General features: G+C 41.5%; 1 protein-coding gene across 2 annotated transcripts; it reads left to right on the top strand.

The window, feature by feature from the left end:
- Nucleotides 1–45: 45 nt before the first annotated feature.
- On the top strand, nt 46–13011 carry edem3 (ER degradation enhancer, mannosidase alpha-like 3). 2 transcript variants are annotated; one of them, XM_044362690.1, is made up of 21 exons: nt 46–1326; nt 1440–1485; nt 1852–1952; nt 2148–2187; nt 2488–2600; nt 2786–2939; nt 3312–3446; nt 5056–5161; nt 5290–5387; nt 5710–5835; nt 5935–6018; nt 6270–6353; nt 6787–6911; nt 7221–7392; nt 7496–7641; nt 7753–7897; nt 8323–8514; nt 8786–8951; nt 9843–10028; nt 10417–10464; nt 11613–13011. In XM_044362690.1, exons 1-21 carry the CDS (start codon nt 1238–1240, stop codon nt 11984–11986), a joined length of 2730 nt encoding a protein of 909 aa, XP_044218625.1. In that variant the 5' UTR covers nt 46–1237; the 3' UTR covers nt 11987–13011. The 2 variants fall into 2 exon arrangements, with proteins under 2 accessions (XP_044218625.1, XP_044218626.1); XM_044362691.1 differs by lacking the exon at nt 10417–10464 and having other exon boundaries at nt 47–1326.
- The last annotated feature ends 231 nt before the right edge of the window (nt 13012–13242 follow it).

The following is a 13242-nucleotide window of genomic DNA, read 5'->3' as shown; positions in this document are numbered from 1 at the left end:
AACCTTCCAGGAAGCGGATGTTGTTGACGTCTTCATTGTAACGGCATCCGGTTTTTTTTCCAGGCAGGCTAGCTTAGCGAAATAGCAGCATACGGTGAAATTACCCACAACAACAACCTGAAAGACAGAAAAGATACCGCGGTCTGGTCCTCTGCCAAACAATGGACGCGTTTTTTTGTCAGTTTTTGTTATTTTGTCAGTACGTCCGGTGTCACCAGCTGGGCGAGTTAGCACAGCCGGCTAACTGGCTAATTAAACCCTAACAAGTGTTCGGCTGCTTGTCTGACTAGCTGACGAAAGAAACCTGTCAAGAGGAGGAAATTATTAACTTATAATCTAAAAAAAGGCTTACAGTTGACACAACAGAGTGATAAGAAGGAGCCGGTATGAACAGGAGCTTCAAGGACTGCGGCTGTGACTGCTAAGTTAGCTAAATTGCCTGTAACGTTAGGTTGCTTGGAGTAAGTAAACGATTTTACAGACATACAGATAACACTCGACGTTACTGGCTTGGATATATTGTGTCGTCTTTTAAGATGACAGTGGTTCTTGTTAACTGAAAAGCCTAGAAGTTGCCTTGGAAATGTAAGCAGCTGGGAGTAATATTGGTGTAAATGTCATATTTAGCTGGATTTCTTTGACTTAACGGGCTTTTCTTTATGGCAGATTTACATGTAACGGTCGTTATTTGCATGTCAACGTGTCGCACGTCCTGTTTACAGTAGTTTAGGTCCGGTTGATCAGCCCAGAAAAGTAAACAAGTGTGACAGACCAACCTGCTCACAGCACTTGAAACAACTTTGCACTACAACTAATGTCTGGTACATCTCTATGTGTTAGACCTAGATATCAGGTTACTTGAAATAACAACATTCCTTTTAAGTATTTAATTGCTCTAGGCGCACATTGTACTTTGACTCACAGCCTTGTTTTTGGTGGTGCTGAGAAACAGATGGAGTGGAAGCGGCCAAGACTGAGCAACAAACTAGGAATATTTCATGTTGCTCTTTCGAAACATTGATGATGACCTTTTAGGAAAAGCAAACAAGTGTTGTAACATGATCTCAGAGGTAAAATGTTGATAGGAAGGGTTAGGTTTATGTTTCTTTAGTGTTCATTTTAATTTTTTATTGTGAGCTGTTTGATAAGGGTAGCGGGGATGACTTTGTATTTACTCAGTGACTGACTGAGAGCCAAACCATAGTTGTATGTGCTTTAATTTTACCCACCTACCACAATGCCGCCTGCACTGTTCATATTGATGCTGCTTGGAGCATTATGCAGCTCCGGACAGGCCATGTCAAGGGAGGAGAAGCACAAGTTGAGGTGAGTTGAGAATAACACACAACATCCTCAGAGTATAATGTGAGAATGAAACATTTTGTCCTCCCAAAGGACTTCACGCATGCTGATTTGTCTCTGTTCTCCCCTCACCAAAGGAACCAAGTGGTTGAGATGTTTGACCATGCATATCAGAATTACATGGTAAGTTCTTCAAAGTTACAGGAATTTCTAGTTGAACAAATTTAAATAAGTGGGACTTTGTTCTGTTGTCTTGATATCTGAGTTTGTTTAAGACCTGTAATGGTTAATTATCAGTCCATAATTACACTTCATGGCATTTGAATGCATTAATGTCAGTCCCACAGCAAAACAGAATTATGAACATTGCTTTATTCATAATAAACACCCCAAGTGGCTTTTCTAGCTTTTTTCATGTCGGCATAAGTCATATTGTGTATGTTTTAAGGTGGCTCGAGGTCTAATTAGATCGAGCCAGCCTCTTGAGGAACTCACAAAATTGAAAGTCAAAGCATGAAGTAAAGAAGTGTGTGTTTGTGTGTCGCCCAGGACCATGCATACCCAGCAGATGAGCTGATGCCTCTAACATGCAGAGGAAGAGTACGCGGGCTAGAACCCAGCCGAGGTGATGTAGACGACGCACTGGGAAAGTGAGTAGTATCTGAGTTTGTTCCTTTAGACCTAATGTATTAATGGAACAATGAAGACAAGCCCTCAAACATTATCACACATGTGTAGGAGGTGAAAGATGGATGCAGATTGTACTTGCATAATAACCATCATTATGTTTGATTATTTTTCCACATCGTTAACTCTGGTAAATAGTTTTGATATCTCTCTGCTAGGTTCTCCCTGACCCTCATAGACACTCTGGATACACTTGTGGTGAGTATTATCATGTTTTTCAAATACAAGTGTCAAGCCTCTGAAGTAGAAGTGATGATGAAATTGCAGGAATGTAGTATTTATATTGTATAGGAAAATTATCCCATAGCATTTTGCCTTGCATAACACTAAAATGTCCTCTATAAATGGTAGAGAGAAATGTCAGTGTTACTAAATAAAAATGAACAAGGCCCTTGATTAAATATTTTTGGGGTCAATGTGTTTAATTAAATTTTTTGAACTGAAAAAGTCTATAATTGAGGCCGATTTTTACAGTCATGTACTATTTCTCACTGCCAGCTTTTGAACAAGACAACAGAGTTTGAGGCTGCAGTGAGGAGAGTCCTGTCAGATGTGAGGCTGGACAATGACATCGTGGTGTCCGTCTTCGAAACCAACATTCGAGTCCTTGGGTGAGACTGGACTTGATTTTCGACACACAATTACTGTTAAGAAATTGCTCATGTAATCTCACACGTTATAGTAACAGTGTTTTTCGTACAGGGAAGTCCAAAAACGAAGTAGCGAGAAGAAATCAGTGGGTTGTTTGTACTTTAATCTTAATGTGTGTTTGATTTGTGTATGTATGTGTCCTCAGAGGTCTTTTGGGAGGGCACTCTATGGCTGTGATGCTGAAGGAGGGAGGTCAACACATGCAGTGGTACCAGGATGAGCTCCTGCATATGGCCAAAGACCTGGGCCTCCGACTGCTGCCGGCGTTTAACACCAGCAGTGGCCTGCCTTACCCCAGGGTGAGATAGAAATACATACATTCAGACCCAAATGCCTCATGCTGTTGTTTGGGTCGTAGCAATTGTTAGGAGGGTGAATGAAAACAGACCACCCCCACCATGTTTTATCATATATGTATTATAAAAATAAATACTTGAATTGACATACATGCGTCCATGGTCGAAATTTGCCAAATTGACAGTTACATTTGTTCGCAGCAGCCTCTCAGATCATGACTACATATTTCCATTTTCTGCTTCAGTGCTCTGCTCGCAGCTGTCACAGCTTTAGGTGCACACATTTTCTGGCTGACTGGTTTTCACGCACAGTCTCATGCAAACCAAATGTGACTCGATAAACATATTTTATCTCTCTTTGTTTCTGTTCAACAGGTGAATTTGAAATATGGTGTCAGGGGTCCTGAGACGAGAACGGGCACAGAAACAGACACCTGCACAGCGTGTGCAGGGACCATCATCCTAGAGTTCGCTGCCTTAAGTCGCTTCACTGGGGATCCTGTGTTTGAGGTAACAAACTGTCATCAAATAATCAGATTGTCCCGTGCCTACATCAACATGTTGTAATTTAGTGGATCTTTTTTAAAAGCAAATGTTTACATTTTCATCCCTGTCTAACTAACTGCAAATACTTTGACCACATTGTTAAGGACAAAACAACTGGAAATATCAACCATCATGATGTTGGTTTACCACATGAATCAACAATGTGAATAGATTTATGTGATTGTTTAATAAATCATGAGACAATGAAGTAATATATATTTACCAGTCATCCAGCCTAATAGTAAAATAGATATTATAAATCATTTTATCTGTTGACTTAAATAAATGAACGTATTTGACCTTGGATAATTATTTATAAGCAGAACTGCTTAAATACATAAACTTCCATTTGTGTTTGCGGGTCTATTGGGATGTTTCCTAAGGCTAACTTTTAACATATGAACACACCCCAGCTGCCAAAGAGCTCTTGAATAGTTAGAAAGCCTTCAACTATCTGAGTAGATATGAATCAGCACTGAACAGCCGCCCCCCTCTAATCTTGGTTTATCTGCAGTTTAGGTTACATTTTGTCTATTTAGCTTTTTTGAGATCAGGTTGCAGAAACTTTATTTTTGTGAAACCACCCTGTTGCTTGACTACACATAATGTGAAATACAATATCTGTTGTGTATTATTCTCATTCTTAACCTTTTAACCTCATTTCACTGCTCATGTGTGTATACTATGTATAGATGATGGACTTAGTGTAGTCTGTTAATAATTTTAGACCAGGAAAGGAGATAACAACAGTTAAGCCTTCTTGACTCTTACCAACCGATCACAAAGATAATACAGATTTTAAATGTAGTTTGTGCCAAATATCACACACTCAGTGTAATTCATTAATATTGGAGCTCATTTACGTCTCTTTATTAGAAACCGTTTCCTGCCACTTCCTTTTTAAATGGTGAAAAACAGTTTATGCAGATTTAAAAATCGCTATATAATCAATTATAGATGTAAACCTCAAGCTCTTTGATTGGTCGTCATTTCCTTCTGTGCTCTCTGCTCACCCCAGTCATCTGATATGCTGGTGTTCACCAGGAATCACTGTGACAAAGATATGTTGCCTCGCAACTTTTTCGCCACATCCTTGTCTTCTTATAAGATATGTGTTAGTTGAGACAGGAGATTTTTTTCAGCTAGGCATAAAATATTTGCATTTAAATAGCTTATTTAAAACCACTGGAACATTTTAAGTACTAAAACTTGCATATGTGGCAAACATATGAAAATAAGCTAAACCTAGTGTTGCAGCCCATTTGTGAAGTAGCTGTAACACTATACTGAACAAATATTCTCTTTTTTGCTTGTTGTTCAACCTGCCTCAACCTGAAAATTTCAGCTCCTTTTCTATTTTATTTGCGTGGATTCTTGTAAAAAAAAACCAAAACATATATATTTGCCTGTGCTGTGCTACAATGTCAGAGTCTGGGACTGGATCATTTCCTGGCAGTGGTAGGCTGCTGAACAAGCACAGAGTCAATCACTGTAATCATTCTAACAGCGGACAGCTTCTGCAGATTGATTTTTATTTTTTAAATCAATAATCCACCCTTCCTCACACACGCAGGCCCATGCCCGGAGAGCCCTGGACTTCCTGTGGGAGAAGAGACAGAGGAACAGCAATCTGGTCGGAACCACTATCAACATCCACTCTGGAGAGTGGGTCCGCAGAGGTGAGAGAGAGGGGAGAGTGTGGAACTGAGAGGAGGAAGAGAAGGGAGAGGGATGACATGATGATTAAAAAAGAGCATGTTTGTTTGAAGATTCATGTTGTCCTTAACAGTCATGTATGATTTTCCAGACAGCGGAGTAGGAGCAGGAATTGACTCGTACTATGAATACCTGCTAAAGGCCTATGTCCTCTTGGGAGATGACCAGTTTCTGCAGCGCTTCAATATTGTGAGGACACACACACACACACACATACAGAGAGTAACTCAATGCCTCTCTATCTGCATAATAGCATTTTGTCACAATGGCTTCTCCTACAAAAGACAGTATTATACTTTTAAGTTGACACATTTCAAGATTCAGTTAAGTCCTTTGGCTTAGAGCACTCATAATATTATGTTTAAAAAAAAACTTGGATAAATGCTTTATTCTTAACCAGACAAGTATTGGTTTATTTCTGTATATTTGTTTGTGTTTTGTGTTCTTTATTTCTGTTCTATTCCACGAAGCACCATATCGTAAATCCTTCCACTTTGTATGTCCCACTTAGCACTATGCATCTATAATGAAGTACATTAGCCAACCTCCTCTGCTGCTGGACGTCCACATTCACAAACCTCTGCTCCCTGCTCGCACCTGGATGGACTCTCTGCTGGCCTTCTTCCCTGGACTGCAGGTCAGATTGAATCATGTGAATGAAAGCATTTGCTGTCTCTATTGTCTTGTGCCATTTCAGTAACTCTGTACATACTGTTTTATACTCTACGTGTCTCAGGTGTTGAAGGGGGATATCCGTCCGGCCATCGAGACTCATGAGATGTTATACCAAGTTACCAAGAAACACAACTTCCTCCCAGAGGTAATCTGTCTCTCTTTGTGCCCAACTTAAAATACTACTTCTCGGGCATTAACTGCTACACAATAAATGACTTGGTATAATTTTACTGTTGACTCAAATAAACCTATATGGCTTGTGTTGCCAACCAAAGCTGTTTGGAAGTGAACAGGCTTGCATTTTGTGTGACACAGCTGCATTTGAGCTTCGTCTGTTCTAATTACAACCCTGGAATAGTTTCCTGACCCTTTTCGTCCTTCTCTATCTATCCCCAGGCCTTCACTACTGATTTCAGGGTACACTGGGCTCAGCATCCCCTGAGGCCTGAGTTCGCAGAGAGCACCTATTTCCTTTACAAGGTACTTCATCGAGGAAGGTTGACATAATGCATACATTCTCTTCTCAGTGTCACAGTAGAGGTAGACGACCATTATAGTGCATCTTTTTTTTTAAATGTTAATTTGCTGCTTTCTGGCATTTGACCACCATCTCAAGTACACCAGACAAACAAAATTTCAGAAACACCATCTCCATTTCTGCAAGTATTAAGCAGCCTCCAGCATACAGACCTTTAATTAGTGTTCATAATGATCGTATAATGATACTTTGCCTTCAGCAATCTGATGTCTTGTAATAAAAGTAATGAGGGAACATAATATAATAAAATACTTGAGATAATTTGTCCAAGGAGTGTAATTTACACCTTCGTGTTTGACCTGATTTCACCCAAACTTTCACAGTTGATGTGCTGTCCTCTGTTATGATTACACCACTGTCCTCTCACTCTCCCAGGCCACAGGAGACCCTTACTACCTGGAGGCAGGTCGCACCATCCTGGACAACCTCAATCGCTTCGCTCGTGTTCCCTGTGGCTTTGCTGCCATGAAGGACGTGCGCACCGGGAGCCACGAGGACCGGTGAGAACTCAGAGTATTTGTTGGATGATAGACTACTGAACTGCAACTGTAGACACACTCAGACCTGCTTTAAATACCGTCAGATGATGGGTTGTAAAGCATGATATGTAAAGCATGGTTTGTTATTTATATCTTTCAACACAGAGAATTGCTGATATGATCTACAGTAAGCAAATATTGTGAAATATCTTTTGTCTGTCGATAGGTCAGGTTCTACTTTGTAATGCCTATATTGATTATTTGATAAAAATACAGATGTTTTAAACCTGTCCCTTTTATTGTGCCACTTATTTTACTCTCTCCTCTTAGGATGGATTCGTTCTTCCTTGCTGAGATGTTTAAATACCTTTTCCTACTCTTCGCTGATACGGAGGACCTGCCTTTTGACGTGGAGGACTATATCTTTACAACTGAGGCACACCTGTTACCTCTGTCCCTTTCTACAGCCCCTCACTCTTCATCTATTCCCTCAAATAGAACGGTAATTGTCATGATAGATACTATAATTACATCTGACAAAGTGATGAAAGCCTTTACGCAATCCAGTTTCTAACGGAACCTGTCATATACTCATGATACCTCAGTCAGAGGAGGAGCTGGACGACTCTAACTTTGATTGGACCTGCCCGAACACCCGCCTCCTGTTTCCTGACCCCGCCTTCCCTCGTAACCTGAGAGAACCAATCCGTAGCGCCGTGGACAAGAGCTGCCCCCGCCCCGCTCCTTACCGGTATGCATACATACAGATGTTACCAGTTTACATATACTGTAACTGCATTTATTGTTTTTTTTCCCCTAAATTCTGTATCTCTTTCATCAAATTCCCCCTCCCCCCATGCAGGGAGCCCGGCATGGGCCGTCCACCCCTGAGGGCTCAGGACTTCATGGCAAACAACCCTGAACATCTGGAGCTGCTGAGGAGGATGGGAGTCAGTCTCATCCACTTGAAGGATGGCAGGGTGCAGCTGGTACAGCACGCTACGCAGGTAAACAGTTTAGCAACAAGAAAACAACCACATGTTCTCATTAGTGGCTAATTGTCATGAAAAACACAACATTTATGGCTGAAATAATGATGTTTCTTAACAGTGTGCCACACCTCAGCTTTTTTCCATGTAACTAATTACAAGGGGCGAAAATGACCGTAACTCATTGTACAAAACTACCACAATAACGTTGCCCATGATGATTATGTATTGCGCATATGTGTGCCATCATTTAAATGTAAAACAGAAAGAGAACATGTGGTGATAGTGGTGCCAGTGTACCAATAAGGAACTGCATGAGCCAATATAAATTGGTTGACATATTCTTTGTTCCAAACTTGCAAATTATGGTGTTCTTTCCATCCAGACCTTTTTAAAATTCTCTTTCTTCCTCTCCTCTCCCTCTCTGGCACACCCACACCTAGGCGGTGAGCGCGGTAGCTGCAGAGGATGGTGTGCGTTTCATGCAGGAGATGATGGAGCTGTCGAGCCAGCAGCAGAAAGAGCAGCTGCCTCCCAGAGCCATTCAGATCGTCTCACATCCATTCTTTGGCAGGGTTGTGCTGACCGCTGGCCCTGCACAGTTTGGCACCGACCTTTCCAAAAGTTCCACAGGGGTGAGTGGGTTTTGTATCTTCACCGAGCTGCCAGGTCTCAAACGGGCACTTAACTGTCCTGCTATGTTTTTCCTAAGAGAACCACTCACTTTTCCCCTGTATTTTTGAGAGAGCACTTCCTCTCACAGAATATTTTCCTAATTCACACAGAAGGAAATATAAGGTTTCAGCCCCAGGAGATACTGCAGTATAATACACCATAATTTTAAAACATGTTCCTTTTATTCTTTGCAAGAATTCACCTGTTCTGCCTCCTCTCTCCTGTGTGTAGGTACGAGGCTTTGTGACTGTGGCTGAACCCTACAGTGGCTGTACTGAGATCACCAATGCTGATTACGTCCAAGGCCACATTGCCCTGCTCCAGAGGGGTCAGTGCATGTTTGCAGAGAAGGCCCGACATATCCAGAAGGCTGGCGCCATCGGAGGCATTGTCATTGGTGAGTGCAAGCAGCTAATGACTCAAGACGGAAGATATCAACGCAGTGACTAGATTAGGGCTCGATAAATGGATTATTTTGTGGACAGCCAGTGGAATAAGTCCTGTACATTGACTGTATAAAAAATATAAATGATGCGTCTCCATTTCCTGCCGCAATGCAAAAGTGAAACCGAAATATCTCCTCTCTGGGAGCTGCCATCTTGAGTCAGGTGGCAGGGTGACAACCTGTGGGACCCCCCCCTCCCACTGCCTAATGGAGGTTTGACAGCAGCTCTCACAGCTGTCAATCATGATGTCACACCATCTTTTTATATAGTCAAATAACTAATTAAAAACATTTTTCAGAAAAATGAGCACTTGAACAAACATCAGTGAGATAAGAACTACCTAAAATGACAGACACCGTCTTTGGGGAAAAATTCATTTGACATGTACTTTTCTTAGTTTGGCTGATGTCCTAACCGCTAACATGGAGGGGCGGGACTTATGACCTATACTGCAGCCAACCACCAGGGGGGGATTGAGATGTTTTGGCTTTACTTTTGTGGAGCTGTCATGATGTCCATCTTTATATACAGTCAGTGGTCCTGTACATTACATGATGACTGAATAATAAAGTGACTTTCTCCTGCCGTAAACTTCTTTAAGCTTAATGATAATTGAAATAATAGTTATGATGATAATAATAATAATAATAATAATAATAATCTTCATCTGTATTGCACCTTTCATATCAAAATCACAAATTTACGATGAATTATAAAGTTAAAAAAAATTAAAATGTCAATTTAACTTGTTAAAGGAATAATAATAGTCAATAGTTAATTGATTGTTTGTCAGTTATTATGATTAATTTTCTTCTTCTCTTGCTCCCTTCTATTCCTCCCAGACGACAACGAGGGCAGCAGCAGTGACACTGCTCCCCTGTTTCAGATGGCCGGAGATGGCCGCAGCACGGATGACATCACCTTGCCCCTCCTCTTCCTCTTCCACAAAGAGGGCAACATCCTGCTGGAGGCGCTGAAGGAGTACAGGGAGGTGGAGGTGCTGCTGAGTGACAAAGCCAGAGATAGAGGTATGATGTCCCACATATGCTTTATTAATGCTTCTCTCTCTCGATACAGTAAGTTTGATCACATCAGTGTACGTCTATCTCTCCACTGACTGAGCCTCTTTATGTGCTGGGCTTCATAAAATAAAGATGAGGTGTAGGGATTCAGGCATTATTCTGAGTTTTTAGAGATCATGACTCATTCCAAAGCCACTCACCAGCTGTGGTTATAATGCTTCATGGTGGAGGTTTTACACCTTTATCAATACTGCATCCTCATCCTTCTCCTCTTTTTCCTCATTTGCCAAATCCCTGTATTCCCTGTGTTGGACTGTAACGGTGCCTTTCCTCTACTGTCTCTCTTGGTTTCTCTTCTGTTTTTTGACAATCCTCTCACCTTTTGGATGAGCAGCAGCCATATTCAAAGGTAAACCTCTTCCTGGCAGCCTGATTGAGGGCAGTAAGTATTCTCTTCTTTTCCCTTCTTTCTTCATCTCTTAGCCACATTTGCAGCCTTTCCTTTTCCTCTCTCAGTTTTCAGTCCTTAATGCCCCTTATCTCTCCACCCCTCTTTTTCTCATGTTGCCCTCCAACCACAGGATTCTGTTTTGTGTTTGATGAAGAAGCTTAGTGCCATCGCAGTGGTGTGTTGTTTGTTATATTCCCTCTAGGAGCCCAGGAGCATGACAGCTCTTAATGGTTTTTTTTCTTACTGGAGCAAACCAGTTGTTGTTACATATTGCAAGGCTGGACTGAATGGCAGGATTAGACCCCGCTTGTAGATTTCCATCTAAGTTCAGTGTATTTAATGTTTAGACACACACAAAAAACCTCTTAATTTGTATGTAGTCAGTTTGTCTTGATTTTATCTACATTTACATTTATATATTCAGTTTGCTAAGAAGCTTAAACAGAGACTATTATCATCATAAGTAACCTGCTGTACCGTAGGAGCTGTTAGGGATTTGAGCAGAGATGCTTACAGGACAGACACTCGACCACTTGATCAATCCTTTGCTTTATGACTTGTCTTTTTTAACCACAAAACCAGCCTTGCACCATAGCCTTCGCACAGCTGTACATGAATCATGTAAGCTTTGAAGTTATTGTCGTTGCCTGTTGCAGCTGTCTCCTGTGTATTCCCTCAAATGTGTAATTAAAATCACTGACCCGTTTCTTAACACATTTACAATACGCAGAGAAAAAAGAGGCTACATTTTTAGAAATTATAACACATCAAATATTTTTTTTTTTCCCGAACCAGATTTGCACAACATTGACAGTGCAACTTCTTGCCAGATTTCTTTCCTCAGTTGACTCTCGGTTTGGTTGTGCAGCTATGTGAGAAAGGCTTTATCCTGTGGGAAACATGACTCACCATCAGCATCGTGCTGTTATAGTTGACAGCCCCTTGATGAAAACTGTTCTATTTTTGACTGAGAATGGCTACCGGCGGGCATGTTGTATAGATTACTGACTGAGGAGGAGGAAAAGAGCTTTGTGTGTTTGTGTGTGTGATTGTGTGTGTGTGTGTGTGTGTGTGTGTGTGTGTCTTGTATATCTTTTTGTATGGAGCAGTTCAGTCTCACACCCCTGCTTTCTTTTCAGGTGTGGACGTGCAAGAAGCAGAGGAGGATTGCCAAAGTGAGGCGACAACTCCCGCCTCCTTTTCACCTACTAGCCAATCGCAAATGAGCACGGTGGAGCTAGACGAATCTGCTCCTGAGGAGGTTCCTCCATCACAGGAGGAAGTGAGTCCTGTAGAGGAAGACACTAGTCCGGCAGAGGAAGTTAGTCTACTGGAAGAGGAAGCTCGTACAACAGAGGCAGAAACTGATGTGGCACAGCCTAAAGAGGAGAAAGACTCGAGAGAGGAGCCCGAGGGCGACACAGACTCCAGCAACCAGTCAGTGGATGAACTGCTAGCTGATTGGCGGGAAGACTTGGAGGCGTTCCAGCAGATGGAGAAAGATGAGCTCTGACAATTGTCTGACATGTCGTGCCCTGTGACTGTGGTTTGATCCCGCCATGGGAAGAAACCTGGAGGGAGCGCATCTTCACACGTCACCAGCCTCAATCAAACACTGATGAACTGAAAAGAAGCAGAGGAGAAGCCTTTTTTTTTTTTTTTTTTTAAACATCAGACATGGTTAAAAATCAACTTTTCATGACTGCTTCTTCTCTTGCCCTCTACGGATGGCATCAAGTGCCAAGGCAGCCCACATACTGTATCTCTCTGGACCATAAGGGAGTCCTTTAGCCTGGTAGATGATGGATGAGAGACCAGGGTTCTTACCTCACTTTCTCATACAGTTTCTGTTTATCTGTCATAACAAACCCTAATGAATGACATGGACCAGACTGTATGTGTCAGCGTCTCGCTTTCCAACCCAAATTATTTCTCACACTGTCGTTCTCTCTATGCATTTCTGACTCCTTTAGCTCAAATGAATGCTGGTCCAACGACTACTTTCAGACTAATTAATCCATCGACCAATTTGTTTTATTTAAATGTGATGACTTATTTGTGATGCAACATTAACTGGTTTCAGGGGTTCGGGCCTAATCATATGTATACATTGATGGTTAACTGCAAGTTAAGGACTTAATTGAGTTAAGGGTCAGTGAGATTGAATAAGCTGCAGGATCTTTTATGGCTTTATGGTTGACAAACTCAACACCAAATCTATCTGGAGGATATATGAAGTCATCTGTCAATGTAAATATGTATTTGTCAAGATGTATTGATGGGGGAAAAAAAAAAATATAGCGCTGTTTGCTCAGGTTCTGGTTCAACCCACAACCAACAACCTCCGGACCACATTGGGTGGAGCAGACACACCCTCGGCAGTGCGTTGGGGTTGATTACACACCCGTGGATCGCCACAGGAGGGTGCTATATGATCTGTCTGTCATGCTGTAGTTGCTGACTGACTGGAAGGAGCAGAAATAAGCCAATAAGTTAACAAGATGAAATAAATAAAAAATTGAGAGGGGAAACTGGAAAGACTGACTTGATTCTTTGGATTTATGCTGTTTGATTTGGTTTTGATGCTAAGATTTCAGAGAAATTATGTAAAATGGAAGAATAATTATGTTAGTAGGATGCAGGCACAGTTGAATCCAACACAAGTTTCTTATTCGTACTGTAAACCTTAAGTGTTGCACACTTTTTAATGATGTAAAAGGGGCTTTATGGAATATTTTGCTCATTTCCTGTCCTGAGAAAATGGTAAAA

The sequence above is a fragment of the Thunnus albacares genome, chromosome 9 (assembly GCF_914725855.1).
Source record: "Thunnus albacares chromosome 9, fThuAlb1.1, whole genome shotgun sequence".
Taxonomy (NCBI): domain Eukaryota; kingdom Metazoa; phylum Chordata; class Actinopteri; order Scombriformes; family Scombridae; genus Thunnus; species Thunnus albacares.
This window is presented reverse-complemented; position numbering and strand designations above follow the sequence as displayed.